This window comes from Dermacentor silvarum, chromosome 1 (genome assembly GCF_013339745.2).
Source record: "Dermacentor silvarum isolate Dsil-2018 chromosome 1, BIME_Dsil_1.4, whole genome shotgun sequence".
Classification (NCBI taxonomy): Eukaryota; Metazoa; Arthropoda; class Arachnida; order Ixodida; family Ixodidae; genus Dermacentor; species Dermacentor silvarum.
The window spans coordinates 424730602-424746801 of NC_051154.1; the positions used below are offsets into that span (position 1 = coordinate 424730602).

The 16200-nt window shown below is 46.1% G+C and overlaps 1 protein-coding gene across 4 annotated transcripts in view; it reads right to left on the reverse strand.

Moving 5' to 3' along the window:
• LOC119437654 (golgin subfamily A member 1-like) overlaps positions 1-16200 on the reverse strand; it is a 102778-nt gene that overhangs the window by 62647 nt on the left and 23931 nt on the right. For all 4 annotated transcript variants that reach the window (XM_049660755.1, XM_037704649.2, XM_049660756.1 and 1 more), the window contains exons 6-8: positions 14996-15199; positions 9904-9999; positions 5549-5677 (exon numbers count right to left, since the gene is read on the reverse strand). In XM_049660755.1, coding sequence (XP_049516712.1) covers positions 5549-5677; positions 9904-9999; positions 14996-15199 — 429 coding nt within the window. The remainder of the gene's footprint in view (positions 1-5548; positions 5678-9903; positions 10000-14995; positions 15200-16200) is intronic.

Consider the following 16200-nt stretch of genomic DNA (forward strand, 5'->3'; position numbering starts at 1 on the left):
TACATTTTTTTTTCTTTTCCCAATTAACACAATTTGGTTGGATATTGCATTGGATGATACGATTTATTTTGCAGTTCCCGTGAAAATCGTATCAACGAGATTCCACTGTAAATTCATTTTTATGCATTACCCATCTTGGCAGAAAAAACAAAATTCAACCCGCAATGCACATAGGGGGCAAATGAGAGACATTTACGCTCCTTTAGACAAACTCAGAATAGAAGCTGTAAAAAAAGATGGAACAAAAAAAGTTATGCGCATAACACTAAGAGAAAAGAAGATGGCAACATGGATTGGAGAGCAAACAGGGGTAGCTGATGGTTTAGACGAGATTAAGGGGAAGTTGGGATCACAACAGCAAACTGGGGCAAGTTGTTCATTACATAGTGGCAGCACTACTTAAATGAAGGCAGGAGGAATCATGTCCTGTTTCCACTTCCTTGGTTGCTTGATGAAGCATGCAGGTGCAGTGTACAGCGGCGCACGAGACGAACAAAGGTAAATGTGGCCATCAAAAGTGCAGATCACATTAGAATGAACCAAGGTGCTGAACCGAAAAAAAAAAATGCCGGTTTGGGTCGGGTTCAACATGCTCAGATTTCGTTACAGTTCAGTTCCCAGTTCGGAGAGAAAAATTTACAACAGTTCGCAAACCGGTTTGGGGCAGTCCATTCTATACTGCACCGTGGCGATGTGCTGCATGGTACTACCGACTTGTCCGCATGGCGCTTGCACAAGTTGCATCAAGAGGTGGCAGAAGTTTACAAATGAATTACACAGATAAGGGGGAACTTTCATGAACATATTAAACACAGAGGTAATTAGTGAGAATCCCTGCATCAGCGTAAAGTCTGTGTAGCTTCCACAATCATTACACGGACAGCAGCAGAGTCAGTTGATGTTCGTTTCACTTCAGTTATCTTACTACAGGGCTAGTGCTGAGCAAACTGTGGTGAACGTAATCTATGGTGTAATCTATGCATCTAGGAAATCAGTTTAGTACCTGGAATTATACATTGATAGTAGTTGCAATTTTCACGCCACCAAGAAGCAACAAAATTAAGTGCATGCCATGGCAGCCGTCCACAGGCATGTGGGGGCAAGGCTGCTTGCAAGACTAGATGTTGAACTCGTGCAATACCACTGTGGTTGCAGCGATACTCTATTAGCTGCAGCCTGTTACAGTCTGCAAACTACAATAAAAACACCTTGAGATGCAGCACAGGAAGGCTCTCCGGACCTGCCTGGGACTACCGCATGTGTCGCCATACTGACAGAAGCAGGGAACCTGACTGCTGGAGCTTCTGGCTATGCAGCATGCACTGTCGCACATTGACAGAGTGAACAAAGGTCTGGACAGTGGCCCCCATCTCTGGCCCACACAGAAACAGCATCACTCAAGTATGGGCGGTGCGCTACAGCAGTACTAAAAACTGACCAATGACATGCCCTCCTGCAGTACCTACAAGCATTGCAAATACGTATTTACTTGTGTAAGGCCCGCCCCCCATTTCGGTGTGCAAAAATTTAGAAAACTAAGTTTCATGCATTAAGAGTCCCTGATACCCATGTCCTAGTAAATTTCCGCTAGCCGCTATTGGATGAAACTACCGTATTTACTCGAAAGTAGGTCGAACACAAATATAGGTCGACTTCTATATGTTGAACTCGCCGTAAAAAACAAAAATGATCGAATATAGGTCGCCCCATATCTTTTTAGAAAAATGAAACGCTTTGAGCATGACACACCTTTACTTACCGTAAGCTTGGCTGCTAAATCTTACTAGTCGCTGCCACAAACTGCATCGTCATCAGAACTGCCAGAAAAGTCTCCTCGGCACCCCAAACGACGTCATCTTTGGTGTCGTCGAGTGTGTTGGATATGCAGCATTTCTTAAAGCCAGTCTAAATAATCTCCAGATTGGCTTTACGGCGAGTGTGACGAAGGAACTCTGTTAGCTCAATACTTTTCCTAGCTTTGTTAGGTCGAGATTCTTTGGTCATGAATGTTGGTCGATAGCTCATTTCAGGTAACATTTTGGGGGAAAAAAGGTCAACCTCTATTCGAATAAATATGGTAGTTGTCATGCCTACAATGGCATTATTGTCATCACCTCAATCAGCAGCAGATCGCAACTTTGGTCGCGCTGACTCTGACGAAGCAGCGCTGGTTAGGTCTAGTCGACGGATGTGGCAGGCAGCAGGCTGTAGCAAGAAGTTTGCCCGTGAAATGTTTGTACCAGCAAACCACATCGGCAATCAGGCATGAGATCATGTGCACGGGCTAGACTGATGGCCGCATGCATGAAGCAGAGTTTGGGTCTGCGGGCGACCAGCCAGCAACTATCACGACCGAGCTTGTTTGTGTGCATGCTGAACATAACAGCAAAAGCTCACATGTAGGCATAAAGCCAATAAAGCTCCAAATGGATTTTGCGCGGCTAAGCCTAAACTGACAGGATTGCAGAGTCAAGGCAGCATGTGTGGTATCTGCACTTCATGACAACCCATAACACACTTGAGGCTGAGGATGGATGAACGCAAAATCAACCCACGGCTTCGGCCCATCACAAAATTTAAAGTAAAGTTTAACGGAGCACAATGCTAACAAAAAGTGCAAACAAATTTTCCTCTGCGCTAACGCTATAGGAAAGGAAATCAATTTTACCATTACAAGCCATTTTTTTTTTTCGGATCTGCCCACTTGTTCTGACATTTTTACAGCATTGTCTGCGACCAAAAACTGGTCAATGACTGTAAATGTGCTCATAGTCAGCCGCAAGCGGTTGCGTTATTTGCATAGCAGTCTGAGTACAGTATGAGGATTCATACAGTAGCCATAAACCTGCCTCATGTAAGGCCCACACCAGTAAAACATCTGCAAAAAAAGTGAGGCCTTCGACAAGTAAAACAGCAACATATCCAAGCACACGTGGGTATCCCAGGCATCGGTGCAAAACTCTAAATCGCTCAATGCATGCTGGACCAGTTCACACAGGCCGTCATGTAAAAAGAAATAAATGACCATCTGCAAGTATACACTGACGGCTCCATGATGCACGATGGCAGGTCCTTCAGCATGCCAGCTGTTATTCCAGCTCTACAATGCAGCGAACAGCAATGAGTGACGCACCCGGAGCTGTCGACGACCGGCACGCTTTGGCACCTCAGTGTAGGACTTGGTCTTGTAGTGGCACTGACGCAAACGCTGCCGAATTGCGCGCAGCTGAGTGATGCGCCTGCAGCGCTTAGCTGTCTCCACAGTTGCGCCTCCCTTCTCGTGAGCGACATACACGGCACGACCATCACCCTCGTGAAGAGGGGAGCCAGGGTCCGATTGCAGAGGGTCCGAAGCCATTTTAATACGGTCAGCAACAAAAGTGCTGATGAAGTTGCAGCAAGCGCCGATGAGCTGCCGGCTGTCGCCGTTCCCCTGAGGAGCGAAGACATGCAGCTCACTGTCCCACGACACCTTCAGTAACAGCACCCCGGCCCCAGCATTGCATGCAGGGAACAGCTGCCCATAATCAGTGTGAGCGACGTTACGAAGAAGCAACATGCAAGGTTGCAATGGTTACGCATCAGGTACGAGAGAACACAACAACGCATGCAACGCCCTGGTCTCGCAAACTCAAACACATGCAATAGCCATGCAATAGCCATGGTGCAGTGGAGACGCACTTGATCCTGCAGCGCATCATGTTGGCGGCACTGCGGGAGGAACTCTTCGGCTGCCATCATACAGGTTGCTAGCCAACAATGCTGAGGTACTCGTGGGACCATGCAGTCCCTCAGGTACCCGGGAGGCCACTCCGACTTTATAGAGCTGTCTAGTCCCCCACCCCGACTGCTCTACATACTACTAAGTATACAATGACAGCGTGTGGGGCCATGCTGCAAGCACTGTGATGCGTGTGACAGGTGAACTGAGGTATTTACTATTTACTTAGTTGTAAACTGCACATAAGCGTATAGAGCCTCCTTACTATATCCACCATCTATCTTCTCTCCGTAACCTTTACTCCTATTCTGCCACCACCCCCTGCTGGCCACTGTTCAGCTGTCAGCCTCAACGCGAGACAGTTATAGTGAAGTCATTGGGAATTTTTCCTTCACTTCCTTCTTTCCATCATTACTACAAAAGAACAATCAATTACGATGTTATTAGTGATACTGCTGATACATTGTGTGAGACACATCGAGGGAAGTTTAAGTTTTACAAAATGCAACTTATACACCGGTAGATATGATACACACTCAAAGGGCATTTTACTACCCCCAGTTACGATACAAGCATCTCATAAGAGTGCTTGGTCGAAGATAAAAGCTATGCGAGCTTCTCAGCACAGAATTTGTCACCTCTGCTTAGAGCATGAGAGGTGGAATGCCCCACGTTGTGTATGCACCGTCTGCTGGAATTTCCAGTAGTAAATAACAGCTTGCAGCCCACTTCTACAATCGGCGACAAAAGCTTACGGGACACGAGTACCACAACAAAAGTGCATTTCTGCTCTTATTATGGTGTGGTACTTCTAATTTCGATCACTGCGTAGGTCACAAAAACTACGAGAGTGAAATTTTAAATTTGAGGCTATGTGCACAGGCTTTGTGGGATTGCAGCATGTTTGCAAGTTCTGTGTACCGCAAACTTTCGTGGCTGACTGTACTTCTCATCTAGCAGTGTTTCACACAGGTTTTCATTATCGATGACACCACCCTGCTCCAAGGATGCCTCAGCAGTCGTAAGGTTATTAAATAGATGTGCAGCCTATTGCCAGACACTTGCCATCAACAGCAGTGGCTGTCTGCTGGGAAGCACAAATATCAGCACACAGAGGCAGCATGTGCTTCTTTAAGAAGCAAGTGCTCTCAAACTAACAATGATGCCCAGCAAACAATGCAAGTATGCGCCAGAGGCTTGCACGCTCAAGACAGAAGGGACAAAGGCTGTATCCTTCGCATAAGGAAAAATATTTACCATCCACCTGACTGTCATGGAATGCTACGAAGGGAGCCATTTCAGCATTCACGAAAAACAAAATTAGCAGTTGAAGAAAAATCTGTCCTGGTATCGGGGAATGAACATAAGATCACTGCCATTCCAGGGCAATGGTCCTGGAAATGTAGGAGGCTAGCAGTCGGCCACATGAGAACCCCATTACAACAACTCGAAGCAATGAAAGCTTATGACTGAATCAAATTTTATGTTCGGTGGAACTCCACAAAGTGGACGAAGGTAGCACAGCAACTGCCCCAGAAAAGCAGCAGTCCCAGCTTCAATCCCTGGACCAGGATGCATTGTTCTTAGCTATACAAATGCATTTACTGTACATTTGTACAGCAGATAACAGAATGCAGCCAAAATGAAGCATTTAGGCCGAGCTTTCAAAGAGACAAATAGATACACATAGATGCCTTTTTTGCTGTGTCACTTCATTAAATAAGCGCACCTACAGACAACAATGACAGAACGTTGACATTGGTAGTTCCCTGTTTTCAAGAGTGCGAAGCGAGATGTACGTCAACTAGAACGGTATATATGCCCCACCTCATCCACAAGGGACTGGATGTGCTCATCGCCCGTCAGTGCGGTGCCTTCGAGCCGCTTCTCTAAAGTGTGAACCTTGTCCTCCAGGTCTGTTATTTGGCGGTCCTTCTCGTCTATCATCGTGGTCGCCTGCACAGGACACATTGACAAAGCAGTGCATTTACTTACACGAATCTACAAGGAAGCGAAAGACCACATCACTGAAGTCAGTTTACAAACTGAAGACGCAGCAGCAAACACACCTCAAAAGAAACTTGTATACATGTTGCCAATCAGATTCTCTTGCTTTCAATTTCCTTGAAATCCACGTCTCCATTACTGCCTTAACTGGCCAGGCCAGTGGTGCTCAGGAGAGGGAACATTGTTAGAGAGGTACAAGGGGATGTGGTACTGTCAGCCTAAATTAAAATGTGAATTAAAAAATTGAAAGCAACTAAAATGCATTGCCGCACTTCCAGCTTAACCTGCATTGCTAACACCAGCTTGATTAACAAGTTCACTGTGAGCTGGGTCACGGGTGGCTCACAGTAGTTATTCCTCCTGTGTGGCTGTGCAGGGCATCCCTGCACAGTGCAAATGAAGTCCTTGCTATAATAAAAGGAGAGAAAAAGTGCTTGTCGCTTCTGATTCGATGAGTCGTGGCACCATCCCTCCGCAGCTTGAGGAAGTTTCGAAAGAGTGCAATTCCCTGGTGACTACCAGCTGGGTAGTCACCAAGGGATGACAGTGATCCACCAGTTGGTCATCCCGCACAGGAATCGAGACTTCAAGAATTGCTGCTGCAGTGAACGTGTTAATGCACAGTAGCATAGATCGGCGTCTACACAATGCTTAGGAAACTGGCTGCAAGTGACTGCACGTCCTACTCTCGTGTGACTAACTACACGTAACAGGTGCACTTCTTACATTTTTCCCATTTGAAATGTAATTTGTGCACATGGTAAAGGAGGTACGAAGGGTAACAACATCGTGGCAAAACATTAACATGGCTTTTGCTGGTGAATCCTCTTGGCACAAGCTCATAAAGTTGCCATTCAAAGGCAATGAGTTTCTTTGGAAACAAGATCCAGATAATTCATCCCTCCATCCCTTTTCAAAGTTCACAGTGTGCACATTGTTTATTTATGTGAACAGCATGTTCTCTGGTTACTGCCAAATCATTGCCGCATCTTCTCTCCATGTCTGCATGAGCTACAAAGGAACTAATTTCCTGGAGTGTGTGCAGAACACGCTTCTATGTTTCAGTGGGGCCACATGACAGCGTGCTGCGAAGTTGCCGTTTCGCTGGTTTTGTGACAATATGAACAAGTCAAGAGGAAAGTAGACATGACAAATCATTACATTGGAACAGGGGCCACACCCTTGGACAATAACTTTTGGGGATACTTTAACTTCTGCAAGATTTCATGCAACTAATGCCGGACGCGTCGGCTTCCACAGATGACAGCGTTGATAGCACTGTGATAAGAGAGCACACTTGCCACTGTGCAAAGAATGCTGTTGCTTGTAGATGCCGAAGATTTTTGATGAAAGTTGATCACATACGTGGCCATGCTGCAGTTTGGTGGGCCACAGCGCCATCTCCTTCTTTGCATGTTTATAAAGTTGTGCACGCCATTGGGCATATAATGCAGTAAACGGCAAAATGGGTTTAATGAAGTAATGAATATAACAAAGTAATTCCGGGTCCCCCTTCAACTTCATTATAATGAGGTTCAATTGTACATGCTAATGTACTCATTCTTGCTTCTTATAATCTTGCGAAGCTCCTCTTATCTCTCTATTAATTTGCTTTTCGAGCAAAAAATTATTCTTGCACTGTCAAACAGTGAAAGAAAAGCAAGAAAAAGATATGAACAGTAAAAAGTTTAATAAGCTTTGAAACTTGTCAACTCTTAACATAGCACAAATATGAAGGACAGGAATCAGGACAACTTAAGGGATAAATCTTTTGTTAGTTGCTGGCGCATGAAGCCAACAGACAATGAAACTAGAGAAAGCACAGGGGAAACTATCTGTGCTTCTAAAAATTGAAATGTAAAAATAATAAGGAAAAGGAAAATGAAAGTGGAAGAAAGGGCGAACCTACTGCCAGTGGGAGCTAAACTCACAACTTATGCATGATGCATGTGATGCACTAGTAATACAGCTACCTTGGCAACTGAAACCCCACCTCCCTCCATTTTCATGGGTATCTGTGGTACACCACAGATACACTGTACACTGAACCTAGCTCTGGGACTGTAGCCAGCACCATGGGAGCAGGTGTAAAACATCCACCACCATAGCCGTGAGTGGCACTGGTAAAGCTGCCTTTTCTTCTGCTTTCATTTCCCTTTTCCTTATTATTTATACATTTCACTCAAGAAACACAGCTAATTTTGTCTATGCATTCCATGGCATCATCATTTGTTGGCTTCATATTGTTACGCAAAGGACGAGTCAGTAAGATGAGCAACTATTCACAGGTTATATTTACAACAGCGGTTGCAGTGCTGACCGGTTAGATACGCAGCGCGAGCCCAGTTCATTCTGCCTCCTCTTTTCTCGAGTGATGGCGCCCGCGCACTTGTTCAAACAAATACCACACGTGTATACAGTAAAATCTCGTTACTACGAACCCCACATTAACGAACTTTTTAGAAATCCCCCGCTGACTTCTTATAGTTTCAATGTAAAAATATTTCAGTACTACGAACTTCGGAATACCAAACTTTTCAGAATAACGATCATTATTCAGTTTCCGTGTCATGTTAACAACACCTCAGTACTACGAACTCATATTCCAAAATTTGGGATTATTAGATTTCCGTGTATCCAGTCACGGCAGCCGAAAGAGGACGTTAGCAGACAAGGCGCAGAAAGCGGAGGCCGCGGCATACGGGTCTGGAAAACCTGAGACGGCGCCTGAGGGGAAAAAAAAAAACTACGCTGGCACACAGCATCGGCGCGTTGGGAAGCGCCCCGGGGCGGCCACCTCACGAAACGCGATCACCTACGCACGATAATCACTCCACGTGTTCCGTAAAAGACTCAAAAGCAGTGCGGGCTGCGCGACGATCACGCGAATCGGTGACAGCGGCTTGTCACAAGGGAAGCGGCTGTCGCCCGCGCGCGCATACTGGCTCTTTTGCACCACACCTTTTTCGTACCACCCAGCCCTCAGATGACACACCACGGTGCGTTGCAATGGATTCGTCCCTGGTTTAGGACGACGCCCTTGCGCTCTACAGCGGCACAGTGTGCCCGAAGGCCCCACGTGGACGGATATTCCAACAGCGCAGCTCAGTAGATCAGCGGGACCAGAGGGGCCCGAAGGCGTACATCGGGTCAGGTATCACCACAAAACACTTTGGCTCTCGACTAGCGCTTTTTCGTTCCAAGGCAGGGTAACAGTGGGTGAGCTGAACAGTCAGGCAAGCCGTTCTTTCTGAGAAGGTCGCGAAATGGCGATTGTCACACGCAGGACCGTTCGACGGTCCTGCACATTTGCTGAGGCGACGGCTAATCAGATTTTGCGAGCACATGTCCCGCCGACAAGTGTCGCCTAGCAACGGAGGCGCGTCTCTTCCTTCTTTCGCCCTTCTTTCCGCGCTCCTCTTTCGCACTTTCTGCGGCCGTAGTAGCTACACGCGCGGAGAAATGTAACCTGTGTACTTGCAGGGATGCCACACGGTCACACTTCGTACTTTCCGTGCGGTGTCAGTTACGTGTGCTCGCGCTTTCAAGTAGTTCAGGTGTCCGCCTCGAGCGAGACAGTTGCGGTGTCCACGGCAACGATTGTGAAAATAAAGAAACAAGAAACATTGCGCTTTGGAGATGACATGGAGCTTCCTTTTTGTCGGTAGTTTTCTCGGCATCAGCATTTGTTTTGAGCGCGTCACTGTTATTACACGATGCTTCGGTGGTGCGTGGCGCCAAGAGCCAACAGCGACGTCTTCGTGGATAGCTCATATGGTGACAACTTATAAACTGATAAGTTAATGGGCGGAATGTTTAATTTCGGGACTTTCACTATAACGACTTTTCAGATAACGAACCATTTACTGCGGTCCCCTGAAGTTCGTTAGGTCGAGATTTTACTGTAGCAATATAAAAACGAAAGTGAAGATGTCTTATGTTTATCCGTCCAAAGGGGTTATGAGGTCTTCGTAAACCGATGACAGGAATAGCATTCATGCTTAACACTGTTCATTATTGTGAAACAGTGCAGACGATGGAATGGCTGAAATGGACAGGACAATGCGGACCAAGCCCAGCTCAGAACCCTTATGCTTAACAGAGGCTTTACAAGAGCAGCTGATAAGTGACAGTTATCCCTTTGCTGACAAGGAGCCACCTCAAGGATGACGCACCTTGGATTTGTAGACATCATGCGTGTGCTTGAGACCATCATGCTCGTCAGTCAGGCCTCCCAGCTCGCACTCCAGCTGGCTGATGCGGGTAGCATTCTGGACAATGGAGAAAAAAACAACACAAGTGCATGGGGAGAGAGTGCCGCACAATAGACTTCATTCAGAATTACTCTCTGATGAGTGTTCCACAATTTCACCAAGCTGTGGCCAGAGTCCATTACTCAAGCTTGAGTTACTCAACTTAAAAGCAACACTAAATCAGTTTAGATGGGCGAAGTATTCTTCCACGATTCTTTGTTCGTATTAATTTTGCAAGAAATATTTCATCACTAACGATGAAAACGAAGGTCAGAGTTTTCTTTGAATTTCATGGTAAACTGCATCACCGGCATGCCAGACTGATATCACGGAATTCGAATTATTCATCATTTTTGCATGAATTCAAATTATTGAGCCATTTTTGTGCAGAAGCCATTCTTGAAACATGCTTGTTGGAGCCTTTGGTTCCTTTAGAAATCAGTGTAGTCCTTGCTTATTTGCAAACAATCAATTAGTTTCGGCAAAAATTTGTGAAAATCCATATTGTCATGAGGAGCTCGTAAACAAAACTTAAGGCATCGCCACACCCCTTCCGTTTTAGCGTCTTTTTCCAATCATCAAGTCTCTGCTCAGAGTAAGACTGATCTTTTTGGTATCGGAGAAGTACAACTCAGAAACCCAGCTTAACTTTGCACTCTTCAATGCCCCTTTAATGTCAAGCGCACATTGCCACGTGTCAATGTGGAAACCAACCATGAGTATTACACACACAAACTCCATAAAACATAAACAAGAGTTCCAAGGTTGCTCATAGTTCTAAACAATGGGGTATGCCCCCTGCACTATGGGCAAACAGACTACCCAGGAAAGTCATCTCAGTTGCTAAGCTTTGCGGTCCCCTTCTCAGGAGCCTGTCAATCTAATGGAAGCAGGCTGCACATGCACAGATTTTCCAACTCAATTTTTCAAATGGTGCCTGTTACATTTACCAGGTACAGATCCCTAGCCTTGTGGTTTCGTAATAATAATGACCTGTTGATATGACTACCTATGACTGACTTTTTAAACTACTATTTGCATGCTACACAATGAAATGCACTACTGATATGTATTTTAGCTTTGTCCATGTTACTTTTGTATCTGTTGTTTTTATTACTAGTGACATGGAACATGTTTAAATTCTGCTTAGTTCGTCTTTCTGAGGTTTTACGTGCCAAAACCAGTTCTGATTATGAGACACGCCGTAGTGGAGGGCTCCGGATTAATTTCGACCACCTGGGGTTCTTTAACGTGCACTACAGCACAAGCACACGGGCGTTTTTGCATTTCGCCTCCATTGAAATGCAGCCACCGCGGCCGGGATTCGATCCCGCGACCTTGTGCTCAGCAGCGCAACGCCTTAGCTGACTGAGCCACCGCGGCGGGTAAATTCCACTTAGTGACCTTGCAAAGATTGTGTAGCATTTTATAAATTTCATGCTGCAACTGCATGTGCTTGAACAAGCGAAGGGAGGCTGGGCCTTTGACAGGTGCTGCAAAACACCTTTAGCCAAATCTTCCTACGTGCACAGTGCATACTGTAAAGCAAAATAAAAAGTTTGTTGTTAATATCCTTAGGCAAATGAAACAATACCTCTGCTAACCATGTTTCTATAAAGCAAAAGTTTAAGAACCAGAGTTTTTTAATATCCTCAGAACCACAAAGCATAGTCACATAGAAAAGGAAAAAGAAAATGAAAGACACAGACACACACACACAAAAATAAATTACGCCAGTGCAACCCACATTAATTTAAATTAAATTATGGGGTTTTACGTGCCAAAACCACGATCTGATTATGAGGCATGCCGTAGTGGGGGACTCCGTAAATTTGGACCCCCTGGGGTTCTTTAACGTGCACCTAAATCTAAGTACACGGGTGTTTTCGCATTTCGCCCCCATCGAAACGCGGCCGCTGTGGCCGGGATTCGGTCCCGCGACCTCGTGCTCAGCAGCCCAACACCATAGCCACCGAGCAACCATGGAGGGTAGTGCAACCCACATGTTGGAATGCGAGAAGCAAAACTTTCATGACGCGGTTGAATAAATGCCATGCATCCGAGTATATTCTGCACAGCGTTTTGCCCCATAGCGATTGCCTGCCTGCCAGTGAAAACGGCAAGACGCAGAGACCCGCACCACGTGACCGCGCATTATACTGTCTCCGGGAATGGAGCCCTTTGCTATTGTACTGTATCCAGGGTGGGTGCGCCGACTAGAGCAGGCCGATCCTGGAGATAGTGTAACAGTAAACTGCACTTCACTCGCCAAAAATACGGACCAAGCAGGTGCGCCAAACCCAAAGAAAAAATCGGCATAGAATGCTTTGTTTTGTAAAAGGAAGTGTGCTCTTGATGACGTATATCTGTTGTGATGAGGTAATTTGGTATCATTTGTTTTATGACTGAATAATTATGTAGAAAACTAGGCCAGCAGCCTGGACACCTGTATGGGCAGTAAAGATGGTAGTCTGCCCTGCGTGGCTATAGCAGTCCAGCATAGAGAAAGAAATTCAACAAGAGGGGACACTCGGCAAAAACTGGCAACAGGAAACACGTCACCCTACGTCACGCTATACTTTTGACATCGAACGTTAGCTGCCGCGAGCATCGAAAAAAAAGAAGGTGAACTTAAGTTAACAGGCATTGATTTATTTTTTTAATTCTTTGCCGCGAAAACTAAAACGTTTTGCGCATAAATGAACTTAAGCTTTGCGACTTATTTTCCTTGCCTTACCTAGCCACAGGACAATGACGCGCCAGATACATGCGTCATCCGCCAGACACTCCCCCGAAGCCAGCGAGGATGGCTGCGCGCGCGTTTGAGCGCTCGCGCGCGGCGACCCGTCTGTCTCCTTTTTTTTTTTTTCTTTTTTAAACGTAACCTGGTTCATTGGGCTCTCGGCGTATTCTTGCGTTCCTTCTGCACTGGGACAAGACACCACTGCACTATTGGACTACGGCAAGGTGAGAAATCTTGTTTCACAGTCTACGACGCAATTAGGCTTACGGCACGGGACCGAGACTAAAGACGCATTTAGAGAAAAACAGCTCGGCCATCCTGGCGCAGTTAATTTGAGTAAATGAATCGTGCTGAGACATGTTTCCGACGCTTCCTAGGGGACTATTGTAACATATTTCGGTTTTTGAGCCACACTGGCCGCACAGGGCGCCGTGTCGCAGTTAGCGAGAACTTAGCCGTGGTGTGTAGTCTAGTGCATCTTGCTAGGAGAAGTTTGTGCCGCTTTCTCTGACGCCAGACATTACTGAAATGTAATTTCGTTACTTTCTGGGGTACTTTTGAGGCACGCTGGCCGCACAACGCGCTGTGACGCAGTTAGCGATAAGCAGCTCGGCCGTGGTGATAAAGTTTGGCGTGTAATGAATCTTAGAGGGACAAGTCTGTGACGTTTTTTGTGGCTCCGCAACAACATATAGCTTCTTTCGGTACTCAAGCCTGTTGAAAACGCAATGGCCGATTGCCAAGAGTGATAACATGGGGTGTGCTGATGGGGTGTGCTGCTGGCGCCGGCAGAACGCGCGAACGACGAACATATCAGAAACTTGTAATTCGAAAATTACGTCTTCTAAAGGACTGAAAAAAGGCATTGCACCCACGCATTTGTCTTGAGAGCCTGTTGCATCCGTCTCTATGTATGTAGCGTACCGTCGCGTCGCCCGAGGCCAAGTTTTGGAAACGCGAAGTCGCTCGTGTATTTGTGCTGCCAAAGTGCAGGAAATAATGCCCGGAAATGGGGGAACGCTTGGAAATCAGATGTTTTCATATATGTTTGGGATGAGTCGGGTATTTTCTACGCCATGTATGTAAATGCGAATTGCTTTTTGTAAGGCCGCCCATTCACCGCTTTCGCACGTTTCGCCTCTACACGCAGTATTCCTATGTCTAAATACCAAAATGACTCATGCTTGTTACATGCTGTTACGTGCTTGCAAATGTAACATGCTTGTAATTTACTTTTTTTCAGCTGGTGCCGTCCGGTGGAGCTTCATACAACGTTGTGACACCTGCTGGTGTCACAACGAGCAGGTGTCACAACGTTGGATGAACGCACAAAAAGAGCAGAACGAGCTTTTATATAGAGCAAAATAAATATTGTAAGCACTATTAACGTACTTTGTCCTTTTCATTTGTACATAGCCATCATCACCTTCCCTGTTCTTCTACTTCTTCGCGCATGAGCTGGGGCGTTTGCTTTTTGGAATAAAAAGCGCTTGACAGCTCGGTCGGTCTCGGTCTTATATTTCCTCATTGCACAAAAGGTCTTGCGTCTACTTTGTGAAATTGCACGTGGCACAGATTTGATGGGACTTTACGAGATCGTTCGCAATCATTTTTACAAAATAATAAACCGATTCTGCACGAAGAGCAAAAAAAAAAAGGGGGGGGGGGGGGCGCAGCCAGCGTGCTAGCTTGCGTTCAAAATGCGCGCGCTCAAAACCGAAACCGGAAGTGATTGACACCGACCGCTTGGCACGCTGCAGTCAATTCGGCCGCTGGGCCCTATGGGAGTGTCCCCTCTTGTTGAATTACTTTCTCTATGAGTCCAGCATGGGACCGGCGCAAACATTTCCCTGCATTGTCCTGCCTAAAAATTTAAATTGAAAAAAATTGTTTGCACGAAGGATTCATTTTTGCTAATAATTCCTTCGTTAAATGCCAAGACCCAGCTTGGAAGTGCCTAATGCAAGAAGTGCAGGCAGCTAACAGTACTGAACAGATGGTATATGAATTGGAAGCATGCTTGTAGCTCTTGCACAAAGCATCTTAAAAACAGCTCAAAAAGGATGAGACGCAGAAAGAGATGACACACATGTGGCAATGACCAGCAACTTGCAAGACACTGCATCTTTACAATCGAGCCGGTAAGGTGGCTCTGCATCTTTTGTCGTCTGCCGGTGCACTGCCTTAACGAACTATCTGTTAACGTGCATCTTACAAGTGGCATGACAGTTCATCGTCGCAAGCATCTATTAAAGGAGGCCACAAACTGACCTGCAGTGCATCTTGCTTGAGACGGTCCACTTCTGCTTCGAGAGCAGTCTTGTCCCTCTCGAGTTCACGAGCACGAGCTTGCTCACCGCCTTCGGACAGTGCTTTCTCAAGCTCAGCTGCTTGGTCTCGTGCTTGCTGCAGCTCTTGCGATCGCTGACGCAACCGCTCGTCAGCTGCACGGAGCTCCTGCTGGCTGCACAGCAGCTGCGTGAAACGTGTACGTGACATGACCTCTATGTGCAGCTCATTATACACGCTGTGGCATTCGCAGAGGTATAGTTTTCTGCCCTTGCCAAAGCTACGTTTTGTTCCCAGCTGATTAAAAGGCCAACTGCAATGAAATTTTGTACCACGAAAAAGGCACAGTTTCAAATAGTTTAGATACAGACCAGCCTTCACGCAACAATTCGCGCGAAGTTGGATGTGTCATGAAAAGCTTTCACAATTATGTTTTGATGCCAAAGCCCAAAACAATTACGGCTCGCCGAAAATGACAGAGCTCATACAACTCCTTATCATTGCATCGATTCCACTGCATCAACACATTTCCGCTTCCTCAGGAGACAAATAACCTGGGAATTGGAACTTGGAGAACCTAGCTCGAATAAGGCTGATCACTTAATCCTCAATAAAATGGTTGCTTGCTATGAGATAGCATTTTTGGCATGCTTTGGGTACTGGAAAACACACACAAAGGAAAAATTAAGAAAACTTTGCATAAAAACAATGCTGTTTAAGAAAGTTAAAAAAAGGGGGAAAAAAGATTGCAGCAGAACCCATCTCACAAAGACTGTCGATGATAATGCATTAGCATTGAATCAATTTAGCAACACAACATATGGCCTCCGTCGAAACGAGTTATGCATGAGTCATGTACTGCAGTGGGAATCCTCTTTCATTCTTTCCCAAGAACACTTGGCGCCATCTAGCGCCGCTAACGCACAGCTAGTGCGCGACCTTCGCAATGCATGGCGCACGCTGAGAAAGCCTCGTGCGACAATGGGGCTCCTCTCTCACGCTTCGTTCTGGACATGCTACACCCTCTAGTGGCCCTGCAAAGAAGTGCCCTTTGAGATGAGACGCGTGGTGCGTCAGCGCCTGCGAACACCGAGAATTGTTCCCTCGCTTGCCGCACACGCGGCGGCACATACTCGGTGACTCAAGTTGGCATCAAAGAGGTTCATAAGAGAGACCAGCATATACAT